General features: G+C 48.6%; 1 protein-coding gene across 1 annotated transcript in view; it reads left to right on the top strand.

Annotated features, from left to right (window-relative positions):
• Window positions 1–26902, top strand: part of robo3 (roundabout, axon guidance receptor, homolog 3 (Drosophila)) — a 115345-nt gene that overhangs the window by 67580 nt on the left and 20863 nt on the right. The window contains exons 3-7 of the mRNA XM_070917559.1: window positions 13847–14004; window positions 14710–14830; window positions 16815–16953; window positions 17945–18072; window positions 25747–25871. Of these exons, the coding sequence (XP_070773660.1) occupies window positions 13847–14004; window positions 14710–14830; window positions 16815–16953; window positions 17945–18072; window positions 25747–25871 (671 nt within the window). The remainder of the gene's footprint in view (window positions 1–13846; window positions 14005–14709; window positions 14831–16814; window positions 16954–17944; window positions 18073–25746; window positions 25872–26902) is intronic.

Here is a 26902-nt window from a genome sequence, read left to right on the forward strand (position 1 = left end):
GATGTCTGGGCGGCGTCGGTGAGCAAGCCCTCGCCATTACTGTAGCTACATTAGTTCTAGGCACGGAAAGGTTAGGTTAGGCCGAGAATCCAAATTGCCGTCGCTAACGCCGCTAATTTAACAAAAGACCTGTGATGTTTTCTGATCAGCGTGGCGCGTCCATTGGAGTTTTGTTGTTGTTGCTGTTTCCTGGAGCACTTTGTCCATTCGGATCCATCTGTCAAGGCGCCTGCTGTTGAGCCTTATTTTCAAATGACCTCCTCCTCCTGCTTTTTTTTTAGGACGCCAGGACGCGTGTGTGTCATCACGCCCGTATAGTGTATGAATCCGCTTGTGGGTGTTTGTATTTTCGGCGCGCCGAGCCAAGAGGGAGTGATACAGCAACACACCGTCACCTCTCACACCGAACTCCTCAGCTGTGACGTTCCCAGTGGCTGGACGATAACAAGCTCTCCTCTGTGTGTGTGTGTGTGTGTGTGTGTGTGTGTGTGTGTGTATGTATTAGTTCTGAGGTGTATTCATGCTTCACTAATGGGATTGCAGGTCCCGGCCTTGCGGAGGACAGGAGCCGGTGGCCATTCTGGTCTTAAAAGAGGGGGATCAGATGGCCGGAGTGAGGCCGTGGGCCTCTGGCTTAACCCCCTCTGAATGATCCGGGACCGTCTGCTGGTCATTGAGCCAGACCCACCAGCCAAACCCTCCTCCAGAGGATAGCCATGAATTAATTAGACCATACTAAAGGCGAGTGCGACCAGTGACCAGCATGTGTGTGTGTGTGTGTGTGTGTGTGTGTCATAAAGGGTCAGTGGGACAAAAGCAGAAGGATGAGGGGTTGGGGGTGGTTCGGGGGGGGGGGGGGGAGGCGTTGACAACAGGTGGTGTGAGGAAGAGCTTTAACCTCCTCCCCCTCTTTAACGACAGTGTAGCACAGGGGCCACAGGGGCTGAGGAGAACAATAAAGGCCCCTTGCCCCAACTGTTGTGTCCAATCATGCCCCATTATCTCCCGGAGCTGCTGATCACAGTCCCTCTGTGCTGAAGGGCTGTGCCCTGGGTTTCTCCCCATGTGCCCTTATGTGTGAATGCATATTTGTACTTACGCATGCACGTACGCGCAGGGGGTGTGCACATGAAAAGCAACGCAGTACAATCCAACAGTGCAGCATCAGAGAGCATCCACTGTCGTAGCAGCAGTTTGGGGTGTTGCACTGGGTTCCCCCTCCGAACACACACACACACACACACACACAGTGCGGACTCACCTTGAATTTCAAAAGCGACAGTCATTGCCTAGAGCTATGACTTGTTGTGATTTAGTAACATTTTTTGCAAATGAGTACATTCAGTTTTTGCTGATTTGAATGTGGGCAAAGGGTTTAATTTGCCCCCTTTTCACATTTTAAGGACAATAAAACAAAAATATTGAATATATTTTCTTTTCCCAATAAGCCTGAATGCATTTCATGAATATTTAAGCATTTTTTTGGGGGGGGGGTCTTGATTAAGAATGTAATTGATCAAGAGTCATTATTCACGGCCTTATAGGATGCAAATGACCCCCTGTTTGGGCTCATCGAGGCCAACAATAGCCCTCTGGCAAAGCTACACAAGAGGGCTGTGTGGTGTTGGTGTGTTGCTCCAGGGTACAGATTAAGAGACTGAAACGCGAACCAGGAAGTCCAGTTGGGAGCCTTATCAGACACAAAGACACCGCCCAGCCGCTTATACTCCTTTTGGACAGAATTGCAACTGGGAAGTTACCGCAGCAGCGACGATTTGCTCCTCTGTCTGTCCGTGTTTGTCAGCTAAACATGCTACAAGGTATTCCTGTGCATGCAATGCTTACTTCTAGTTCTGTGGTTGATTGGTCACCAGATGTTGCACCGCTCGGGGGCAAAGGTCGAACCTGGATGAACCCTTTCCCAGACTGACAGAGCCCTCTGCAGCGTCACCCCTGCTGCTGCACCAATGTGGCCGTCTCATTGAAATGAATGAATGAGGAGCCTGTGCTCTTTAATGTACCAAATGTGCACGTGGGGGGGACATCACGCTAAAACACAGTCAGCACTGAATCGGCAGAGAAAGTAGAACAAAGGGCAATTATAATGTGACGAGATGCTAGAGGGGGGGGATAGACGCAAATAACAGATAGCACAGTGATGGCAAATGGCCGTCAGTTGGGTACATCGGGGCGCCATTAACGGCAGACAGTGAGCAGTATTGACAGGCCAGCGTGATCAATACACAGTTCAAACGAATCAATCGAACGCAACCGGAGCGTCATTACAGAGAGAGAGAGAGACAACAACAAAAAAAAAAAAAAAAGGGGGGGAGGGTTGCCAGTCTTGTTACTGAGCAGGAAAACAACAACAGGTTGGGGTTATACAGGAGCTCATCCTGGTCAAAGGACAGCTCAGTGTCCAGCAGCTGCGGGACGCCTGGCCGCTGGTAGCTAGACGTTTCAGCGTTACCGCGGGACGACTTCATTTAGTTGCCAGTTGAGAGTCCGGTGTAATTGTCACGCGCCAACTTAATACGGTCACTGGAAAACATCGCTAAGTCATCAGACAACAAATTCCAATTGGTGGGAAAGCCGTTCCAATTGTTAGCATTATGTTAGTTGACACGCTTCCCGGTCTGCACGTAAAACAAAGGGTTTCTGCTTGTCCCTCGTATGTTGACAACTGCCTGCTGCTGCCGTCGTCGCATCGCGAGCATCCTCTTGAGCGCTGACAGCATGTTCAACAGCAGAGGTTGCTTGATCCTGAGCGTCAGCCTCGTTGGATGTGCTTTTAGTATGAGCGTCTTTGTTCACTTCTGACGCCGTTCTTCTCGTCTCGCCTGTCTCAATTCCCTGACTGGTACCAGAATAAGGACTGTTTCCAAAGGTTTCCAACCGTTGGAACTTTTCCATCGACAGAAGCATTCACCTTTGTGTGCTCGGTATGGCCGAAACAATGCCGGTTGCAAGACCTTTGTGGTGAAAAAAGGCGTTTCATGGGGGATTTCGGTATATTTGACTTGCCTGCAAATGGTAAATACGAGGGCGAACAGCTGTGGAAAATGCTTATTGATTTCTACTCACGTGTATTTGTGCAAGATTCATTTCTCTTTTAAGATGCGCTCCCACCTCAGAGTTAGAAAAGGTCAGTGAACGGGGGCTTAAGTCATTCAAGTGGAGCTAAATGGATTTCTGCTCCAAGATCCATCTGTTTTTAGAGTTTGTTGACAGGGTGGAAAATTGGAACTGTTGCTCTTCCCTCCCCCAGTCGCGCCACCACCTCCACCTCCACCTCCTCCCCTTTCAGCGCAGGGGTATGAACAGGCATGGCACACTAACGGGGTGAAAAGTGTGCTGGGCACGAGGCGGGATACAAGGCCCGACCATCTGCTCCAGCTATGTGAACACATTCGTGTACGTTTGACAGGAAGAACTGCGGCATTGGTTTGGGCTTCCGCCATAAGCTGCGTTAGCAGACAGGGACAGCTGACAAGGTGGGGGTGGGGGTCATCTGACACGGGCAGACTGGCTCGCCTCCAACAGGAAGACGCTGATGTCAAAGAAACGATTCACCTTCTTCACCTCTCAGGCACCGGCAGGGAAAGAAGGCAGTGTGAAAGTCGGTGGCCTAACAGTAAATGCGCACATATGCAGAAAATGACCAGGCCGTATGTATGTGTGTGTGTGTGAACAAACAATAAGATACACTGCTGAGAAAAAAGGACTTGCGAGACGGCCAGACAGCATAGAAACCTGCTGACAGACTCACAGACGACCGCCAGGGTTCTCCTGCTTTTAGCCATCCGTCTCCCAGCGAACACGTCTGGGTGTTTTTCCACCAATACTAGAACAAGCCTTTGTGAACGCAAGCTGCAAATCCAGCGTCACACCATGCGATTCCCGCAACAAGCAAGGTGAGATGATTCAGTTCCAGGAAGTCCAATGTGAGCGCTAAAGCCATGAATTTAAAGGCTGACGAAATATTCTACTTGGAATCGGCATTCGCAAATACTACTTGACTTTGTCTTACATCGTAGCACCTTGTTTGTTTGACAACTCTATTTTTTCTTTTTTTTTTTTAGACCGGTGCAGTGGTCTCATTGAATTGAATGAGGAGGCTGTGCCTTTATGACGCCGTCCCATAGTGAGTCTGAGCACGGCCTAAATCACCCCGTTATAAGTTCACTTGAATGGCCTTATTGTTGGGAGTGGAATCCTTCAAGGTGCTCATTGCCACCGTCCCACTGCAGTGGTCAATAATTAATGGGTTGTGTGAGAGTGGGTCCGTGTTGAGTGGGGGCTCCGATTGTCTATAGGTGTCCGCCCCATTCCCCTTGAGGTCGAGTTAAGGAGTGTTTCGGGTTTTCCAGATGGGTGAACTACAGTAGCCTTGATTGGGCCGGAGGGTCAGCTGAGGGCAGTTCGGGGCGGGCGGGTTTGGGGGAGTTGTGGTGGGGGGGGGGGGGGGGGGGGGGCTTCAGTTGCCTTACAATGGGCTTCTCAGCAATTCCCGGTGACCCTCTTACCCCGCTGCTATAGGCTGCACGACGTCGGCCATTACTAGATTAAAGTAATCCTCTTCAGGGCCAGACAATTGCTTTATTAGCTGACCACACACGGGAGCCTGACCACCTCTGTAATGGCATTGTTGTGGGGGGCCCCCGGGGTCCCGGGGTGGGTGTTATTGGTGGAGGGTGGGCAGAAGAGGGGAGGGGGTGGAGGTTTATCTTCGTTTTTTTTTTTTGTGCCTCTCCTTAGCAGTGCCATGCATACATTACTTCTGCATCACTTCTCCTTGTTTATCCATTCGCACCATTTGTCTGTGTTCTCCATATATGTGTTGGGGGGGGGGGGGGGGGTCCTTCATTTTTATGTTGCAACATACACACTTGCAAATGCACACACGCCACCCTCCACACCTCATATTCTATATCACATCGGTGGACATATTGCTGGACTTACAATCCGATTAAGTGCGCATGTGGACGTGCATGTTGGCAAATCCCCCTCCTCCTCCTCCTCCTCCTCCTCCTCCCTTCTTAGCATGCAGTCCAGATTTTTTTTTTTTTTTCTCTCTGAATCTCTCCACTGGCTTGTTTTTGCCAAACAACTCCCATCAAAATGCTGTTTCATCTCCTCTCTTCCTCAGTTTCTAAAAGGCATGGCGCATTTCCAACTAAAGCAAAAATGTTCCTTTAAAATCCACTCCAGGATGTCTGTGTTTCTGCCGACAGACCTTTCTATGTCAAAAGGGGCATATGCTGTTTTTTTTTTTTTTTTTGCAAGCCTGTCAATCGGGCGAGATCGGCTTCACCTGATCATTTATTCAGCTTCACGCGGAGTGGAGAGCCGCTCAAGCTGAATTAAGTATTGTCAAACAGTTTGAATATTTCATGAATAGCTGGGGTAATTTGGGATGTCTCCATCTCCGTCAGCTACGTCATAGTGTCCAATGAGAGGGGCGCACATTTGCTTCGGAAACAAAGAGTCGCGGGGCTACGTGATGCATCTCTTCCGGGATATATGCCAGTATCCATTAAAGAGGAGGCTCGCGCATGGCGAGTTCATAACATCTGTGCATGGCGGACTTCACGACATTAATTGAAAATGATCTTCAGTCCTTTTGTTTTATCATCAAACGTACACTCCTCCACTTGGAAAAAAAGATGCGCAGCTTCATTACATTGATAGATTTGACATGGGCTGCACATGGAACAACCATTCACCTTGACTGTACTCCATCTAACATGTCTTTCCTCCTCAGAGGTCGCGAGCCTTCACTGTTTATCACCGGTTCCCATTAAGAGACTAAAGAACGTGGGGGGGGGGGGGGATAAATCTCAAACACAGCTTTTTAATAATGTGATGTTATTGATCCACGCCAGGAAATAGTTTTTCTTGCCCCTCGCTGCAGGAGGTCAGAAGTCAGGGTCAGCTCCACGCAGCGGCACCTTGGAGTAAGAAACAAATCATTGTCTTGCCCGAGGACGCTTCAGCTGTGGCCGCGGCGGCTCGTGGCACTAACCCGGGTTCTCCGTTTGAATGATGCCTCTCGTAACACCAGTCTGCGCGATCCGGTCCCGGCACCTCTTGGAGGAAAAGCCAAGAGGCGGGGAGCCACCGTGCTACTTTAATTCCCAGAGAGTCCATGCTCTGCTGAGTTTGGTCTGCAAGTTGTCAGGGGTCGGGAGGGGGGGGGGGGGGGGTCATGTGTGTATCCCATCAGGGATTGCAGAGATGAAACACATAGATGAAAAATTGGCAGAAAAACACATTGACACACACACACACACACACACACACACACACACACACACGCACACACAGGGCCAACGTGGCATGCCAGGGGAGGTTTGTGGTGGATTAACCTCAAGGTTGCCGGGTGGGTGAGCACAGCCGGAGCAGAAGCACCAGCTCCGAATTGGGATGGGAACCTGCTGCTGCGCCACACACAGGTGAACGCTCCCCATGCCAGGAGACCGGAGGGATTTACACGCGAATGTGTATGAGCGTACACACGTTTGTGTTTATAGTAGACTGGCTTTATCCATGTCTGCGCATAAACTTTGGGGCATTTTCTGTAGCACCAGGTTAATGGGGTGGGGTGAGGGGGTGGAGGGGTGGGGGTAGATTTCTGCCCGCCAAGTAGTATTTTAATACGGACCCCCTCTTGACTTGAAATATGGCTATTTCAATCAAATGGGCTTGGCGCCGCGCCTCAGGCTTGTTCTGCTCTGTTTGAGTGGGGGGGGTGGAGATTGAGCAGGAGGGATGGAAGGTTAGCCAAGGCCTTTGATAGCTCTCTAGACGCACGCACACACACACACACACGCACATATATGCACAAAGTCCAGTCTGAGTCTCATTGACCAGTAATCATTTCTTTTGCTTTTAGTCTTTGTCTTGATGGGACGACCTGGATGAACCAGATGAACCTGCACACACCTGCATTCCCTAATAAAAATGGCTGATGTTGTATAAAGGAGAAGTAAAGAAATGTTGACAGCGAACGCACAGGCAAAGTAATAAACTATTTTCACCCTGAGAAAATCTCCCAGGGAATTCTGTTTTTATCGGACAATCCTCTCGGGCTTGATATACACCAAGTGCCAAACATTCAGCCAGCGCAGGCAGTAATGTGCCCTGTAGGTAGCCGGATTCATGCTTGACGCAGGGGGGGTTAACGGGAATCCCGCTGTAGACTTCTATGGCCTGGGTTTTAATTTATGGTTCAGTGTCGGATTTCAACTCATGGAGTGAATGTGGCGTTAGCGCGGTCTGGCCATATCACAGCTTAAATGAGACAGCGCGTTTGCATGGCTGATAGCTAACGTTAGAACGGTCCAGATGTCGACGCCCTCATCTGAATCGGTCAGTCCTCATTTCCTCGTCCTGATTGCCTTGTGAGACTCTCCAGCTCCCAGCGGTTTCTGTAGGATGACTTGCATCATTTTGACCACACGCACTGGTTGCAGCTCCATGCTAACAGGGGCACCACCCCCCCCCCCCCCCCCCCAAAGTTGGCCTGATCATCCTCAACCTCTGTTCCTCGGCATGTTATGGGTGACCTGCTTCATTATAACACACACACGAACATCCCCTCCCCATGAGCACCCCTTTTCCCCTCTAGTGTCTGTGTGGTTGTTAATGAGTGCCTCCTGTGCTGGCTCACTGCTGCATGTGGGGCCCACGGTCATATTGGCTGCAGACTGCACCGCTGCCAAGTATTAGCCCCCCCCCCTCCCCCGCTCCTCATCCACCCTGAGCCCACCCCCCTTCCAACACGTCTGGGTGCGACAAGACACTGTGGAGGGGCCAGGCATTTATGAGCGCTTAAAAAGCTGTGACACGTCACACCTTGACAGATAACCTCATCTATTTTTTTTTCTCAGCAGCACTGGGGTAGGGGGTGGGGGGGGCATCATAAACAGTATCAGAGGATGGCATGAATGTAATAATGGTGTTTCTTGTCATTGTAATTATCTTGGGCTCGTCTCTGATGATCATGCTGCAAGATTAAGTTGATCGATGCTAATAACAGGCGTATAATCTGCCTGCAATGTGTCACAGTGACTTGTGGATTTCGTTCCAGCGTCGCCCGAGCCCAGTGGCTAATAATCGGTTTTCCTGAGGCTCGCTGGGAGAAATGGCATAGTGTCAATTTGTACTGTAGAGGTTTTCTGTCAACTTCCTGGTCAGGATCAATTTTGGCAAGCACTCCAGTGCTCTATCGAACTGATTGTTTTCATTTTAACGCCCCATCTCCTCGCCAACCGCCCGCCCCCCCCCCCAAAAAAAAAGGGAGATTTTCCAAACATTCAGCTCGACCTGTAGGCTCTCGTTTTTTTTTTTTTTTGCCAGCTACGCACGGAAATCATTTTTCATGCTCTTGCCGTCGTGGCTGGCGGGACCAGCTGCTTTTCAACCCATCAGCCCAGGTTCGGTGGCAGCATGGGTGGGGAGGGCTCCGGGTGAGGGTGGGTGGGTGGGTGGGGTCGGGGCAGCTGTTGTGGCTGCTAAATGGGCTCAGCTGACGGGACTAAGCAGCAGCAGCGGCGGTGGCCTAAATGGCTACGCCAGCTGATGCGCTAAGGGACAAAAGCAAATGGACGGAGTAAATTTGAGCGGATAAATGCGTCAGACATTGATGAACAGGTTTTGTTGTGTGTGTGTGTGTGTGTGAGTGTGTGTGTGTGTGTGTGTGTGTGTGTGATTGTGTGCTTGAAAGTGCACGGCATGCAGTAATGCTCAGGCCGAGAAGGTGACCCTTCTGGACTCAGGGTCTCCAGGAAGGAGTAATTGAAATGCCCCGTTGCTATGATTCCCGTTCATTTAGCTTCAGCGCCGGCTCAATTTTGCTGTTGGCCATGTGAGCATTTGCAGAGAGCTAAACCACGTTATGTCATTTACTCAAGGCCATAAAACACAGCACCATGAGAAAAATGCAATTACACTTTAAACCAAGTCGGGGTTTTTTTTTTTAGAGGCAGGGACATTTCAGGTCAGCTGTAAGAAAATACTATGAAGAAATGTTAAGGGCTTCTTGACTGTGTGTGTGTGTGTGTGTGTGTGTGTGTGTGTGTGTGTGTGCACTGCAGGGGAGTTACAATCTCCAGTCAGCCTGTATATTGGGACTGAGCTGGTCATATTGGATGCAGACGGCGTATTTGCTGCTACAGCTGCCGCGCAGCGAATCTGCAGCGAGTGTCTGTGTTTATATTGGGTGGGGTGGGGTGGGGAGGCGATGGGCGCTTGGAGACATCTGTCTCCAACTGTGAGACCCCCGCCTCCCCTCCAGACCCTCCCATCACCACTGAAAACACACACACACACACACACACACACACACACCAATATCCTGTGCGGGCCGTTTCATCACGGTGTAACACGGCTGATAGGGATATCGGAGGGGGGTCCACTCTGGATAATGAGAGTGGCTGATGGAAGGTGGCTTCTGATGGGGGTCCCTGTTGGGCCCAAGGGCCTGGACAGATATTGCCTTTGGGAACAGGCTACACCTACAGAGAGAACAGAGAAGGACGTCCGTGTGCTCGGTAAAGGGATAAGAATGATGCGATGTCAAAGCATCGGGTGGTGTTTTTGCGCGCGTTCGCACCAAAGCAGATTGTTTCGTGTCGGGACAAGATGTAAACTGACGAATGACCAGCTCAAATCCCCCGCAACAGAGCCTGAACCCGACGACGCTTTTCTTGACTCCCTCCCACTATCCCTCTCTTTGCTCTGCCAGCCAAGGGACTATCCATCATTCTCTCTCTGCCATCTGAATATTTACTCTTGAGGGGGGCCAGGAGGCTGTCACACACACACACACACACACACACACACATGCAGTCCTTGGAACATTAATGACAGCGATAAAGCCATTTAATTAAAAGTGAGCCCGAGCTCGCCCCAAAGGTGTTTTTTTATGTCCAATTAAATGCTCAAATGATGCCCTGATATACAGCAGGGTCCTCCCGCTACTTTGCACATGTGGTAAATCACACAAGTCCCGCGGCCAGAGATAAATGTTCCTTCCGCACAATAACACACTTTGTTTGGCGCGGAATGGATTAGCTTCTCTGATGGTTTTTAATTTTCATAATGACTCAGTGTAATTCGCACATCCATCAATGTGCACCACGAGCTCACAAATGCTACATGCAGATGGGCGTCGTTTGTTTTTCGCGTGGCTAATGTGCTTGCCATTGAAATTGTGGAGATACAGACACGACAGCGACCTGAGTCAAGACGGCGAAAGTGAAAGCCTCAGAGATCAGAGGGTTGGATTGTTGTCGGGACTCAGATGCGGTTGTGTTCAGGGAGTGGGTGACGAAATCCCCTCTCTCGATATGTATGTCACATGTGCGTCGTGAAATGGTTTTCCAGGAATTGAATCAAGAAAGAATTAAGGGCGGCGACTAGGGATTATTTTCTCTCTCTTATTTTAATCGCTTTGTTTTTCGATCGATCCATCGTTGCAGCTCGAGAAACAATGAATACACAACATGACGAAATGACGACAGCCGAAATACCTGACGAATCAGTCAAGTTCATTAAATTGATGGAAAGATCCTGTGAATCCCGTGTTGCCACAACATTGCCCACAACTGTCTAATACGACAAGGGCTTTTAAAGATATAGAAACGCTGTATCGTAATCTCTGCTGGTAGACAACTCTGTATTGTGCTAGGGTATATACTGCCATGTCTAGCTGTGTGTGTCCAATCAGACATCTGTATCTCTTACCCTGTGTGTGTGTGTGTGTGTGTGTTACTGTGCGCCTGTGCTCTGATTAAAGCACACTGCTCGGGCCCAGTGGTGGGGATTACTCTGGCTTTGTTGAAGGGGTTTAAAAGAAAGGGTCAAAGTGCACCCACTTAATATGGGCCCCAAAGGGCCTCATGGGTAATTGCCAGTGCCTAATAAACTTCTAGACACCCTCTTCCTGCTCAGATCTGGAGAGAGCGGAGGGCAGAATGGGAAAGATCAGGGGCCCCTGGAGCCATGATTTCAGAATGGTGTGTGTGTGACAGGTCATCGCGGCAGCCATTTAACCCTGCGGCATGGTAATTCAGACCCGGGGTGCAGCGAACTGTCCTATTTTCCCCCCTCGTTTTGCTTGACGGGACAGGTTCCTGGACAATTTAGTCAGGGTATTGTAATCTGCTGTGAATAGTGATAGGGGGAAATGTCGGCAGCAGGTACAGATAAGGTCAGGGGTGCGGTTTGGCATATGATTCCAGGATTGGTGGGGCCAATGGGATTGGAGTGCTCTGTGGCTAAGTAATTGGCCATCAGGATATGGGTCTGGCTAAAGCCATAAGTGGCAATTTGATCCCTCTAAGAGACACAGATAAAAAAAATTAAAAAAAAAAGGCAGCAACACGGCGGTTCAGGAGTGCACCATGAATTGTGTAAACCTGTATTTTATCAGACCAAAGGCAAGCACAGGCGCCGTTAACTAATGAGGAAATGACAAATATCCTCCTTTCTCCTTAAACGACGGTGTTCCCATCTCCCATGACCTTGATTACAAACAAAGCAGGCTGATTTATGTCCTCGCATCCACGCCCACGCTCAGCCTCATTCAAAGGGGACGCCACGCTATCTTGACAACAAGAGGAATGGGCCTTTGCGGGCGCACAGCCTGACACTGAGATGCGATGCTTTCTCCCCACCGACCCCGGCATTTCAGATAAAGTAATGTTAGAAGTCTTGCAAGTTCATATGGATGGATGGATGAATGGATGGATGGATGGACACACAGATATATGGGTGGTGATGATAATGGTAACGTCCTGGGGCTTTTGTTGGCCTGTCGGTGCTGTCATTAGAGGAGGCGTGTCATTCATCACATGAGGCAGTGACCCTCCCCTGCTGGCCCGTGACATTACCGTCTCTCGCCAAAGTCAACATGCACAACATACCCACCCATGTATAAAGACGCACATGCATACATGACATATACAAGCACACACACGTGCGTACTGTACACATTCCCACCATCTATCAGTATTGACGTATGGTGAGGACAAAATGCCTGGAGGAGCCATATGCCTGGGCCATAACCTCGAAATGTAGGCTGTAATTTGCGCTTATTTGTACTTGTCCTTGTCCATTATATATTAGTGGTTCAACAGATTCCTTAAGACTAAAAATAATGGCTCAGAAAAGCTGCTCAATCATAGTAAAAAAGTGTACTTGCATAATACGGTAACCCCCCTCCTCCCCGGTTGGGAATGTGTAAAGGTTGCTGCTGTTAACACCTTTCACTTCAACGTGAAAGGTGTGAAATAATGCTATTTATGTTTGGTTGAATCAGAAGACGATTGGAGAATTGCATGGGGATGAATTACTCCACTGGTTGTCTCATTGTGTCAATTCTATCTTTGCATTCATACACATGTTAAGTAACGTATTTGACGGGATTTCAAAGGTCTGTGAAGAGTGCAAATTAGGACACCAGCTTCTGACATGACTTGCACTTTTTAAGGTGAAGTTACTGATTCCTCTCTGCTCATCCTCGTGACAGTCTCAACAGCCCTCCAGATCTTAGCGCACTCGGGAGAGAGTTGAGTCAGGACATGAGTGGAATGCCATTATATTGATATAACTTATTGATATCACCAAATGCGATAGCCATAATGTATGCAAATCAGCCATGCTATCCTCTTGCATCAATTAATCATCCACCAACTCCTTGATGTCCAAATCTCACATCTACCCATAGCTTCAAAGATAACTTTGTGGAATATATCTGACGGTAGAAATTTGATAGCCCCCAAGTGCTATTTTGAAAGAGCTGCTGCTCGACTTTGGAAGTTTCTTAATAAAAGCCTGGGAGAGACTGTGATGTGAAAGGAATTTTGGGAGGATCTGCCTTTCAGATCAGCTAGAGGAACATTCGGGCCAGATAGGAATGCCACTGAAACCATCTCTTTGGTTTATCCCCTTTGTAATTCCCTGGAGTGGCCAGAGGCCAGACTTCTAGCCTGCAGGCCTGCATGGCTTAGGCCTCTTCCTGGTGGACTAATGCCGTCAGTGCATCATCCTACAAAAACATCTCCCACACCTGTAATCTGAGAGGTCACAGAGCTCTAGAGACTGAAATGAGAAAGAAAAAGCCCAATGCCTTCAGGTAACAGGCACAAGATGTTGACAACAGAGAAATGAATTTGGAAGTAAAGGAGGCGAGCTGACTCGAAGACAAATCTGTAATGTTTTATGAATAGACTCCAGCAAAGCAGAGGAGAGGGAGTTCTTTTCTGGATTTGGTATTCAAAGTGGTTTTCACCAGTTGATATTGTTGATTTGTCTGATGTACTTGTTTGAATGGTGACTTGTTTTCTTGACCACATATCCAAGTGTATTTATGCATGTGCATTTGCCAAGGGAGTGTGTGTGTGGGTCTGAATAATTCATCTACTCCGTGTGTGTCAGCCACAAGAGCCTCCATTATTGATGTGCTGTGATGCCGCACACATGACACAGAGTCAATGAAGACCTTAGGGACACATGCACACCATGTTGAATCCAGGCATACAGTATCAAAAGCAATGGCCTGCCTTACTTTGCGTTTTTTTTAAGCTCAGTGAGAGATTATCTATTTTTTGCACCTGTTTGGCATCCATGTTTTTTTGTTTTTGAAGGCCAAATGTCAGTACAAAGTCAACAGGACACCATGTGTGTGCATAGTCAGATAAAGGAAAGTATCATCAACAGGCTAAATGTCAGCAGAAACTAGCCAGATGCAACGCAGAGCCAGATAAAAGACAGTATCATCAACAAAGAAGTTTACACACACAGTCTTACCGTGTCGCTGCGCCCTCCCTCTTCTCCCCAGTTCTGAGAGACGACTTCCGTCAAACACCCAGTGATGTCGTGGTGGCTGCAGGTGAGCCGGCTGTCATGGAGTGCATCCCCCCCAGAGGCCATCCAGAGCCCACCATCTCCTGGAAGAGAAACAACATCCGGGTCAATGACCGAGATGAGAGGATCACTGTAAGTTGGCAGGTCTCTTTTCTATAGAAATATCTTCTTTTTTTTTTTAGTGAGGGGGACCTTGCTTATGCCACAAGTATCATGCAATTAAACAAAAGTGATTTAACTGGAAACAACTCAACTGCTGATTTTCTTTCCCCCTTATTTTAAGAAAAATATTGTTAGACCTGTTCATTTGGAAACTCCAAATTTTCTTCGTCATCCACTAGCCAATCAATAATTTGGAGCTTTGATTATTGATGAGAAGCCTCTGATTAAGAATCAATCCAGTTCCATCATTGCTGGATAACGGAAAAGCAACATTGCTATTGAATTGCATTGTGTGTTGTTTAATTGAATCATTAGAACGCCATCTGCTAGAAATAACTATAACTAATAAGAATAATAATAATACACCTACTACTTGGGAGCACTACGCCAGCACCAATGGGTTGGAGATGTCTCCATGGCGATTGGCCTGGAGCTAGACCCATTGTCAAACAGTGTAAGAACTGGCATAGGAGCCATCTGCCATGACACACTGAAAACGAGTGGCTTCTCTCTTGACTAACATGCCTCAATATCCTGTGTCCAACCTCTCTCCATTTGTCTTCTTTCATTCCCCCTCCTTCACCACCACATCTCCTCCTCCTCCTCCTCCTCCTCCTCCTCACTTTTCATCCATTTTCCTCCTGTGCCTCTCTCCCTCCCCTCCCCCATTTTCAGATCCGAGGAGGCAAGTTGATGATTTCCAACACCAGGAAAAGTGATGCTGGCATGTATGTGTGTGTTGGAACCAACATGGTCGGAGAGAAAGACAGTGATCCCGCTGAGCTGGTGGTGTTTGGTGAGTCATTTTTGCTGCATCCCATTAAATTGTAGTCAATTTGCAAATTTGATATCACAATCGCATGTCCCTATGCAAACATGGTTATTTTTGAATCGCACAACACATACGAACATTTCAGATGCAAAGATCTATATCTCCAAACAATAATGATTGAGGTTATACAGTTATCGGCGATAAAATATGCTTAAATTACAGCGCAAATAGCCTAAATTGGAGATAATTGTTCATCTATTGGACGAAATGACATTTAATAATCCCGTAGAATAAGTTCCACTACTTAGAAATGTGCAGTGGTTCCTGCAGAAAGCTTCACAAAACACAAGCATCCTCTGTTTTCTGCCTTTCTGTGGGTTTATTTTCTCTTGGACTGCAAGCTGACGCTGTTGGAGCAGAAGATGAATAATCCCCCCCCCCCTTCCCCAGCTGCCCTTTGCTTTGCTCTCTCGACCCCTCTGCTTCTTTCCCTCCCTCTGATGCTCGGCTTTGCTCTCAGCAGAGCAGCAGCATAAGCGTTCTCAAAGTGTGTATTGATCCCAGGAAACAGATAGAAGATTGGTATTTTCTTTTCAGTCCCATCAAACACCCCCTTCTCGTTTCCTCGTCTCCTCTTCTCCTCGTCTCCTCTTCCCCTCGTTTCCTTGTCTCCTCTTCTTCTCGTCTCCTCTTCTCCTCGTCTCCTCTTCCCCTCGTTTCCTTGTCTCCTCTTCTCCTCATCTCCACTCTCCTTGTCTCCTCGTCTCCTCTTCTCCTCATCTCCACTCTCCTTGTCTCCTCTTCTCCTCATCTCCTCATCCCCACTCTCCTTGTCTCCTCGTCTCCTCATCTCCACTCTCCTTGTCTTCTTGTCCACTCTTCTCCTTGTCTCCTTCTCCTCATCTCCACTCTCCTTGTCTTCTCGTCTCCTCTTCTCCTCATCTCCACTCTTCTTGTCTTCTTGTCTCCTCTTCTCCTTGTCTCCTCTTCTCCTCATCTCCTCATCTCCACTCTCCTTGTCTTCTCGTCTCCTCTTCTCCTCGTTTCCTTGTCTCCTCTTCTTCTTGTCTCCTCTTCTCCTCATCTCCACTCTCCTTGTCTCCTCGTCTCCTCTTCCTCTCGTCTCCTCTTCTCCTCATCTCCACTCTCCTTGTCTTCTTGTCTCCTCTTCTCCTCGTCTTCTTGTCTCCTCTTCTCCTCGTCTCCTCTTCTCCTCATCTCCACTCTCCTTGTCTCCTCGTCTCCTCATCTCCACTCTCCTTGTCTCCTCGTCTCCTCTTCCTCTCGTCTCCTCGTCTCCTCATCTCCACTCTCCTTGTCTCCTCGTCTCCTCTTCCTCTCGTCTCCTCTTCTCCTCATCTCCACTCTCCTTGTCTTCTTGTCTCCTCTTCTCCTCGTCTCCTCTTCTCCTCATCTCCACTCTCCTTGTCTTCTCGTCTCCTCTTCTCCTCGTCTCCTTGTCTCCTCTTCTCCTCGTCTCCTCTTCCTCTCGTCTCCTCGTCTCATCTCCTTTTCTCCTCGGTCATTTAAATGTAAACATAATCTGTTCCTGCATGAGTCTTGGGTGTTGATCCTGGACCTTTCGTGTCTTGGTAAAGGTTCGGTAAGGAATCTCTCAGGCTCAGTTGAAGCTCGGATCGAACATTCAGACTCAAAGTGAGCTCTGGCGCAATGCAGTGGACTCCAACTTTCCCCACTCAGTTTCCCACACCAGGCTTCGCCCTCCCGACTCTTCCCCTCCTGCTCCATTACTCCCTCTCTCGGTTTTGGTTTTGCTCTTCCATATTTCTCTGGCTTCCTCTGGTCTTCGGATTTTAAGAATTACAGACGGCATTTGACAAGATCCATTAGAAGACACTCGAGATCGAATCTGATGTTTGAAAGCTGTGTCTGGATTTGGCTAAACTATCCCAAATGGCTCTTCTATCACATGAAAGGCAGTGTTGCAAATGTATCGCAGTGTTTTTGAACCCTCCCTCTCCATTCTCTGCCTGTTGTCTAATTTCAGAGAGGCCCGTGTTCACCAAGCAGCCGGTGAACCAGGTGGTGCTGGCAGACGATACGGTGGACTTCTTCTGCGAGGTGCACGGAGACCCGACTCCGACTGTCCGCTGGCGGAGAGAGGAGGGGGAGCTGCCCCGCGGCAGGTACAACTGAAGCTGTCTGTTAGGACCGCGCGATGCGTCACTGCCGCCCTGGCAACGTGTTACATTTCAATTAGTGTCCGCCAATAATCGCAGTTTCCAGTCAGAGAGCAACTAGCGCAATTAGTGTGCGTTTCTGCGCTGAGCTTGCCGAGGACGATGTTCTGTGAGCGCTTGTAAAGCGCAAAATGGACGACTAATTGAAACAAAGCAGCTGAAATGGCTTAATTGCTAATGATTGCCTTAGAAATTGCAACAGTCAAGTGGTGTTTACAGTGCACATCGCTCTAAAGACGCAGAGCTATTACAGCTTGTGTCAGTAGCACGAGGCAACCTATTTAACTGCCAGTGATGGTACGTGATGATCCAATACAGAGTAACACTGTGACTGTGGTACTGTGAGAGCCACACTCTCTCGCACTCTCTGTGGATTTGATTGGACGGGGGGGGGGGGGTGGGCAGATCTACACGGGGAGACCCTGATGGATTTTGTTTTCTCCACTGCCTAGAGCTACACAGGACAAGTCACTCTGTCTCCACATGCATCCATGGCTAGTAAACACGTCAACACTTAGACACCTCACTGTCCTCTCTTCACACCCGTTGATACGAGGACAATAATCTTACTGAACCATGTGAGCGGGGGCTTGTTCTTAGCGTCACAGCTCTACATTTTGCCTTTTTTTTTTGAATGCATTTTTGAATTTGACCAGATGAAAATATCCTCAAAAAATCCAGAATTAATAAAAAATACTGAACACATTGGATTTTCACGGTTTTAAATGCATTTATATGTCGTAGAGAGAAAAAAAATAAACACAAGAATCACAACGGCAGCTGTCAGCTCATATCCAGGAGGTCTACATAAAGCTTTTGTGGACTCAGAGGGATTCTTATTGCTAGTCCGATTCTGATTCAAACGTGAAACTCGCCAACAACTGGAGTTTTCTGGAAAAGTGACGCGTCGCATTTTTTGCCCTAAATGTCTTTCCAGATTCGAGATCCGCGGTGACAGCAGCCTGCGCCTGACCCAGGTGCGAGGCGAGGACGAGGGCACTTACACCTGCGTGTCAGAGAACAGCGTGGGCAAAGCAGAGGCATCGGGGACCCTGCAAGTGCACGGTAAGACGTGGGCTACTCCCCCCCTCGCTCACCACACACACACACACACACACACACACACACACACATTAAATTAAACTCATCAAATTTCATTTTAAGCGTGAAAAAAACAAACAAAAGTGCCAAAGGCGACACAATGTTTGAACTTTTTAGAAATCTGCCACCGACTTAAAAAAAGATCATTCAACAAGTGAAACTTCAGTGGAGCCAATTGCATGGAAATGCATGAAAATTGGATTTTAACACTGAATTATTTGCACAGATGGACGTTTTTTTTGCTGCGACGCATCACAAAAACATCTCGCCCACCGGCGTGCCGTCATTTAACGGCCTTTTCTTTCTGATGAATCGAATTTTGGAGCTTTCGTGGACGTTCCCTCTTTAAGAACGCGCTGAATGTTATCATCAATGGTCAAAATGTTTTATACGAGCGGATAAGGAGCCAGGCCAGACGCTGCGGCTGGATGAAACTCCCCCGCGTTATGCCAGTGGTAACATGCTGTTAGCTGAAACTACAAGAGAGGAAAAAAGTGAAAAATGGATTTTTAAGTTCCTTTCAAGCCTCGCCTCGTCATCCCTCTGGAGGGAGAGCCGAGATCAAAAAGCAGTGAAATTGCATTAGAATAAAGTCAGTCCCTTGAGAGGCACTTGGATGAGAAATCTGTCATTTGTGATGATAAAAGGGAATATTTAGAGTTTCACTCTGTAACGGTTGATTCTGTGAGCAGGGCCCCCGACGCTCCTGATATCTGTCAGCTCACGTACGCTCACACGCTATACCCACATGCATGCTCATGCAGACAGGCATGGGGTATTTGTTGGTGCAAGAGAAAAAAAACACACGTTATACACACTCTTGCACGTGCATAAATGCACTTTACTAATAGAATTCTGCAGCCGACCGAAGAAGTCACTCCCAGCGGCAGCTATTTAGCAAATGGAGATTGATTGTGGGTTGGCGCATGCGGCTGCAGTGTTAGGGATAATAGGAATCTCACACACACACACACACACACACACACACACACACAAAGGAAAATGACCACGTATTGTGCATCATCTTCACCTGTATATCCACATCCAGTTCACCTCTCCTCCTCCTCCTCCCTGTCCCGTTCTTTTGGGACCACTTCATCTCAATAGCAGCCAATTTCAGCTCAGTCCATTCACATGCAATAGAGCGCCGAGTGGCTGCGGTGCTCCAAAGTTCCACTCTTCCTCAGTCCCGTTCAAAACGCTTCATCACAGCATCACTGTTCACCACGAGCTCATCATCTCATTCTCATTCATCTTTTTCTTTTCTACCCCCCCCCCCCAACCCCTTTTTTCTGCATCACCCCATTGCAGTCGGCCCATCCAGTAAGTATTCCATTTCATCCCATCTTTGCATGTGTGTGTGTGTGTGTGTCTGTGTGTGTGTGTGTGTGTGTGTGTGTGTGTGTGTGTGTGTCTGAGAGAGAGAAAGACTTAACAGAGAGACTCTTGGAGGCAGAACTTTTTTTTTTTTTTTTTGGGCCAATTAGGAATAGAGGATAGTCAATTAGTATTTAAGTACCTCCGGAAACTCTGGGAGTGTCGGCTTTTGATTATGCACAACTGCACTCCAGTCAGGCTTTGGCTCACGTCGGTGGAGCTTCCATTACGACAGAGAAAAAGCCTCCATTAACACCAGGGATCCTTAATTTAGTGCCCAAACAAACAATCAAACAGTGGATGAAACCCCCAACGCTCCACACACTGCAAAACAAACGAAGAGAGTATAACAATGCAGCAGGAATATACACGGATTAATCACACGTGCTCCGGCAATTTAATTTTCTCTCTTGGGGAAAAAAACAGCGCATTTTACAGTGAGACTCCCCTCAGCTAGCGCAGCAGCGTCAGTTTGGAAGCTGACGCGCTCGTCATGCGGCGGCGGGCTGCTCGAGCGCGATACCGTGTCCGAGTTGGAATAAATAGCGAGGGAGCGCGAGTGGCGGGTTTTCAGGAGCGGTGCAGGCTTCAACTGGAGTGTGTGTTTAGAGAAGTGCGGTCTTTGTGCACACCTCTCAGTCACTTCACATGTGCGTGGGCCGGGGCAATAGAGAGGGATGAAATAACCCTTTTAATCTATGACACACGCCGGCAGAGCAGAGCATCAACAGGTTTAGGTCCATTAGACAAAAACCCTCCTCTGTAGCAGAGGCCTGGGCAAATACGGGCAAGAGGTCCGTCCACTCCACGTGCAATCAGCTTTGTTTCCAGGGCCTGCAACTGACGATTACTTTCATTATCCGCTCATCTGCCGATTACTGTCGCCGATTCTTCTGTGAGTCTTTCAGCAGATAAAATGTCCAAAGTGGCGCCTTCAAATTGCGTCTTTTGTCCAACCTGACGGTCCGAAACCCAAAGACTCTTCTTTTACCGTCCTGAGCGACGCAGGAAAGCGGCAAATCCTCACATTTCAGAAGCTGGAACCGGCAAACGTGATGACAAATGACGACGTATCCATTAACAAAAATAGTTGGCGACGAATTTTCTTTCGCGTCAGTTGTTTTCTCATACTAAGCAAGTAATCCACAAAAGAGATTGTTTTCGACACGGTTGTCAGTGTCTTTTCATGTGTCGGCCCCCGCTGGTATCAAGGAGAAGCCATTTTCAGACTCGACGCTGAACAAAATGACAATGTGCGAGGGTCACTTTGAATAAAAGGGGTAGGAAGCTGTGGAGGGCCCAATCACTGAAATTTACGGGCAACTCTTGAGTTGAAAGTGTTTCATTGAACGCCACAAAAAAAAATCACAAAATGCAGTAAATGTCAGGCGGCCAAAAGGAGAAAGTAAATGTAGCTTTCTGTTTTTTCCTGGAGCACAAGACGTCAATCGTCTCACAGCGGGAGTGGGGGGGGGGGGCCTTACTGACCTGACAATCGCAAAAACTCATCCGGTCTAGTTGCTCATTTGCCCCAGTTGCTTCTGGGAGTGAAACTGGCCAAACTAAACAGGAAGCAGCGCTGCTCTGCTGGGATTTTTTTTTTTTTTTTACTAAATGAATTATTCGTATCAGCAAGGCAACAAAAAATAAAAGTCAAGGGACTCGATGTGTATTCTGACAAGTTGAGTCCGTCCCGGGCTTGACTCGAGTCGGCTCCGTCTGTAAATGTGCGGCCACACATTGTCGCTTTATGACACTCTCTTTTGAATTTTGCGCAATTTAATTTCTGTGTCATTTACCCCGTGAGGAGGGGGTCGACTTCTCAGTCTCGCCTGAGGGCGCTTGGAGATTATAAAAGCAAAGAAGTGCAGTGCTCCTTCTGTGACTTATTCTCAGTTTCTATTTAAAACCGCACCAGCCCTCCGATTCACATATTGTGATGCTGGGTGAACAGGCGGGGGTTCTAGGCGCAGAGGTCCAACTCCAAATGAAATAAAAGCTTCGATGAATTATGGTCCTGGCTATAATGCATTATGCCCAGGAAATAACCACCTCCTCAATCATGATTTCAGAATGGATACAGCGTCAGGAAAAAGTGTGTGTGTGTGTGTGTGTGTCTGAGAAAGAGAGGTTGTTATGTGAAAGGATTAAGCTGAAGACTCATGCAGCAGCAGCAGCAGCAGCAGCAGCGTGAGAGTGTGTTTACTGTGTGAAACACGCTGTCTGCATCAGCGTGGGACTCTGACAGCTGCCTGTCACATCGAGGCCCCCCCTGAGGAACTCCTGCTGGGAGAGCGTGTGTGTGTGTGTGTGTGTGTGTGTGTGTGTGTGTGTGTGTGTGCGATAGCGTCAGTATGTTGGTGTAAATCACACGTCAAAGATGTGCGGCTGGGGGGAGTGGAGGGGGTAAGATGCTTTTGGTTGTAAGTAGCTTGTCTGTGTGATTGAGCAACATGCAGCGTTCGTACAACAGCGGCGGAGCGCTCTGATCCGTCTCCGGTGTGTGTGGTGAGCAGCTGAGCCCGCCGAAACGCTTGCCTGCTTTATTTGGTCTACGAGGATCTTCCGTAGACTAAAGCCGGGGATCAGAAGACTGCAAAACCCTGGATTACCTTCCATGCAAGCGCTTTTTTGGGGGTTCAGGTCGGGGGGGGAAGATCGATCGTGCTCAGGGGATGGTTAAGGTCAGGCTAACTAAAACACTCCCGCGTGAAAGTCAACTCGCCTGTCCACCTGATAAATCAGGAGAATGAGCATGAACGTGATTCCCAGGGTGCTGAGCTGGGATCAAACTCCACGACATCATGCCTGAAATGGCCCGATGGCGGGCACGAACGCGGTGTCACACTGTAAGACTATGTCCTGGTCTTGGATGCCTCAAGTGTGTCGTCAAGTCGTGGCAAGATCACCTAGAGAGAGACATCCCAGACATGTGGCTTTGTCTTTTGGGGTTTTTCCTAATCCGAATCGAGGGTCTAAGGACAGATTGTAGAGCCCCCCCCCTGAGGCAAGTTTGTGGTTTGTGATATCGGGCTATATAAATAAAATGATCTCACCCATAAAGACCTGACGTTAAATGACCAATTTCAACAGCGAGGACTGGCCGCGTGTCTCCTCGCCGCGGGGTTTCTCATGTGCGTGGGGAACATTCGGTCCTCGTCTCACGGAGCGGTCTCACTTAGGCATTCAAAGAGGCCGAGCACTTCACACTCACACTTCAGACTTTCCTCCTTCACTCTTGACAGTTCTTATCGTAGAAAAAAGCTGTGGAAACTTAACTTTAGCAGTCCTTCCTTCCTATTTTTGCCTCCCTCTTGGCATGTTAGCCTTGTTATGTGTTCTCCAGCTCTGGCAATATCCAGCATATAAAAAAAAAAAGTCTCCCGGCTCCTTTGAATTCCTATCCCAAGCGTTTCATTCTTTATTTAGACGTTCCCCAATTTACCTCCCTGACACTTGCCTCCTGCAGTTATCCGTTGATGCGCCGTCCTTTTTTGTTTTTCGCAGACCCGGTTATATATTTCATAAAATTGGAAAATGAAAGTGCCATTTTTGTTTTTTAAAGGCCACTTTAAACAACAAAAGCTGTCGCACCTAAAAAGCCGGCAGCCCAGAATCCTAAGTTACTGTACAACCGATGTGCTGCGCAAATAGCTTCCATGACATGCAGACACTGTTTTCTTTTGTCATGTATATTTCAACCGCTCCGTTACAATCCATCTCCCCGCTTGCAACCCATGTGAGGATGCTAATGTTTCTCCCTGCCCTAAATCTGAAGTCTCAGTGTCGCGCCGAGTGCGCCCATTATTGCTAATTATTTATTACAGCCTCAGGCGGTGTGCCGGCTTGCCTCTTCAAATCAAACACTGTTATTCTCCAGACAGGGCTGTGCAGCGGCCCCCCCAAAAAAACCCCGGCATTTTAATATCCTGAATATTCTTAGCTGTCACTGTATTTGGGTCAAAGTTATGCCGTTGTGTCAGGCACAAAGGGGGGATGGGGATGAGGGGGGGGGGGTATATTCAGGTGTTGACGAGTTTTTGTCAGACGGCCTGCTTAAAGCGCGGTGTTCTGACACAGCGTCTTTTCTCCTGTGTGTTCGTCACATCTGTATGTGTGCACGCCTGGAGTTGCGTTACATAACAAGTGGGTGTTACACTGCGTTTCTTTAATATTTCAGGCCTTGCATCAGTGTCGACAGGAAGCCGAATGCGGGGGGGGGGTGCAGTGCCAGTGGTTCGCATCCAAAACACTGGGAGTACACGTTTGACCTTTAGGGTTAGTGGGGGTCTGCATGTTAGATCCTAGAACCCCCCCCCCCCCCTTAGCTGTGATTTATCCTGCGGCTGTCACTTGGATCCCCCTCCTGCTGTGTGGAGGGGCCCGTGGTGGAAGCAGCCTTTAGGACAGCAAAGGGCATGAAATGAATCTTGCACACTCATCCGAGGTGAGCGATTACAGGGAGCGGGCAGGTCCCACAGAGGGGGGAGGCAAGAGATTGGGCAATCAGGGATTCTCAAGACCCCTGCCCCCTTTTCGTGCCAGTGAAAACCTCAGGACTTCACACTCGCTCTCACTTTAAAGTGCTCGCCCTCCCAACATGTCTCTGTTTATCTCGGTTTCCATGCGGCTTTCTCCTCATTTAAGCACTCGATCGAAGCCGCACCCTCTCGACGGCGAAACGTTGGAGAAATTGGCCCTCTCCGAGGTAACCGATGTCGGCAAGCATTTCTCAAGGAGTAATTGCTTTGGGTTGACAAATTGGAGCAAAGTTATGCTGCGCTTGAACCCAGCAAACAGACGATCTGGAAAGGAAAAGAGCCCAGACTTAAAGATGCATGCTGTGTACATCAATGTGCACTGTGACTTCTCATTGTTCGCAGATTACGTTTTCTTTTGTTTTCCTTTTGTTGTGCAAATTGAAATGTTGACATCAGAAAACCTACCTGGAAACTTGCCTATTTATTCCTTCACTTTCGCTGTGACGTTCTATTCTCCCCCCCCCCCCCCCCCCGGTTTCTCTCAGTGCTAATTGAGACGGAGAATGAAAGAGAAGCGGGAGATCAGGTGGGAAGATGAGAAATCAATTAGGACTAGTGGAGGGCATCATTATGCATTCACACCCCCATCTGCGGAGGGAGGCCTGTCACTTGCTACGGAATCAATAGAAATCAAAGAGGTGTGTGTGTGTGTGTGTGAAGACACAAACACAGACTTCCCCCTCTTACTCTCCATCTCCATTCAACAGACACCTGATTAGCCTTGGTGCCTGGGATCAGAAAGGTGGCCCCACAAACCCCACAAAGTGGAGGCTCCTGTGGGTTCTGGTCTGGCCTCGTTGATGGGCTCTACGCGCAAACGTATAATATCGATTATCATGGCCTGTAGCTTAACTAATAAGCATCTACAGCTGGCGTAATCGATCAAATCAAGGTCGCAGAGGACCTATTTTGTAGCCCCATCCCGGTAGAGGCAAATGGCTCTTTTACTTCCCGGTACTAGCCGCAGGAACTAGTCCCCTTTGTGCAGCCTCTGTTCGCATCTTGAAATTAGTTCGATAATGGCTCCGGTGATTGAAGCGCAATCATGCCGTTCTTTGTGTTCGCGGTTGGGGTTGAATGAATGGGACGCAGAGGAGGAGGCGGAGAACTCTTAAAACGGACGGCTTGCTGAGCGTTTGCTGCTTACTTACTTCTGTTAAGTGCAGAAGAACTGAATGTGGCCCCCGCTTCCTCCCGGTGGAAAGGCAGGCAATGTTCCCGAGCCTCGACACTTGCTCAGGCTTCGGGAAAAACGCTTTTACGGTGAAGGAGAAGCTCGAACGCTGGTCGCTGCCGGCGGGGGTTGTGCCAGTTCTGAGCCTTGTTCGGCCTTTTGAATCATCAGGGATGACGATTCGCCACCACGAGGCTCGTTTATTAGCCAGGCATTCACAGCCATGACACTGTGCGGTTCTGGTTCATCTGGTTTATGTGTGTGTGTGTGTGTGTGTGTGTGTGTGTGAGAGAGAGAGAGCGAGAGAGATAAGGAGTCAGGGAAGTCTTGAGCGAGAGAGCTGTCAGTTATGAGCTGCTGTCATCGCTGGCGGCCTGTCCCGGCCAAGCCACGATGTCACTGCTGGCACATTCTCACTGTATTAAGCCCACTCAACACACACTGACCGCACACACACACACACACACACACACACACACACACACACAAAGATAACATTTCTATTGCGCCCTGATAACCACGTCTCTCTTATTCCCTGTGTTGCAGTGCCCCCTCAGATTGTGGTTCGGCCGCGGGACCAGATCACAGCTCCGGGTCGGACCGTGACCTTCCTCTGTGGCACCAAAGGAAACCCTCCGCCAGCCGTCTTTTGGCAAAAAGAAGGCAGCCAGGTAAAAAAGGCTTAAAGGCTTCCGTTTAGAGCACGACGCCGCTTCTGCCCTCTGAAGCATCCATCGGGGTTTTTTCGTGGGCAATTTGTGTCTGACGGTGGGTGTCTGGGGAAAAAAAACTGCGTTTGAGTGGTGGGGAGCCTCTGCACTATCACATACGTTGGGAAATGCTACTCCAGGAATGCATAGAGACATAAAAAAAAAAAAAAAAAAAAAAAATGATACGAAACATGTAGCATAGAAAATACTAAGAGGCATGAAGCACCGTTTTGAATGCGGGCAGTTTTCCAAATGAAATGCCTTTGGAAATGTCGGGGGAACAAAAAGCAGCTGAAAACGAGTTCAGATCCATCCAGGCACCAGTTTTCTTTCCTCTTGATACACGCGCTTTTAAAAAGAGAGCCGCATCTCCTCTCTCTCTCTCTCTCTCTCTGTCATGTTCTCGACCGTCATCCTTCGCTTTTGCCGCCATGCGCTGTGGTTTAGCGCCAGGGTGACTCACGCACACATTCATACACACCTCATTTTCCCATCATCCACGCAGGGTATTATTCACCAAAGTGTGAGTCTTGCACAGGCATGTGTGTCTTCTAAAGTGTAAGTGTGTGTGTGTGTGTGTGTGTGTGTGTGTGGGTTTGTGTGGGGGTTTGTGCACACAGAAGTATGGCGTGTGAGAAAGGCGAGCGCATGATAAGCATTGCAGCCTGTTGGAATGCACTGAAAGGCCTGATGAGAGTGCGTGGGTGCCTGAAGCATGGCTCCCAGGTACAGATTAGAGGGGGGGGGGGAGTGTGAGATTGGAGGCCTGGAGAATGTGTGTGTGTGTGTGTGTGTGTGTGGGAGAGGGTAGAACAAGAGTGGGGCAGAGAGATAAAGAGGAGAAAGCGTGGAGGAAGAGGAGGAGAGGAAGTATGTGGGTAGGCACATACAGTTCGTACTGACAGATGAAAAAGGAAAGTAAAGGAGATCAGGGTTGGGGATGGGGAGGGGGGGGGGGGGTGCACTTTAGGTGACATTGTGTTGCGTTAGAA

The sequence above is a fragment of the Enoplosus armatus genome, chromosome 13, assembly GCF_043641665.1.
Source record: "Enoplosus armatus isolate fEnoArm2 chromosome 13, fEnoArm2.hap1, whole genome shotgun sequence".
NCBI lineage: Eukaryota > Metazoa > Chordata > Actinopteri > Centrarchiformes > Enoplosidae > Enoplosus > Enoplosus armatus.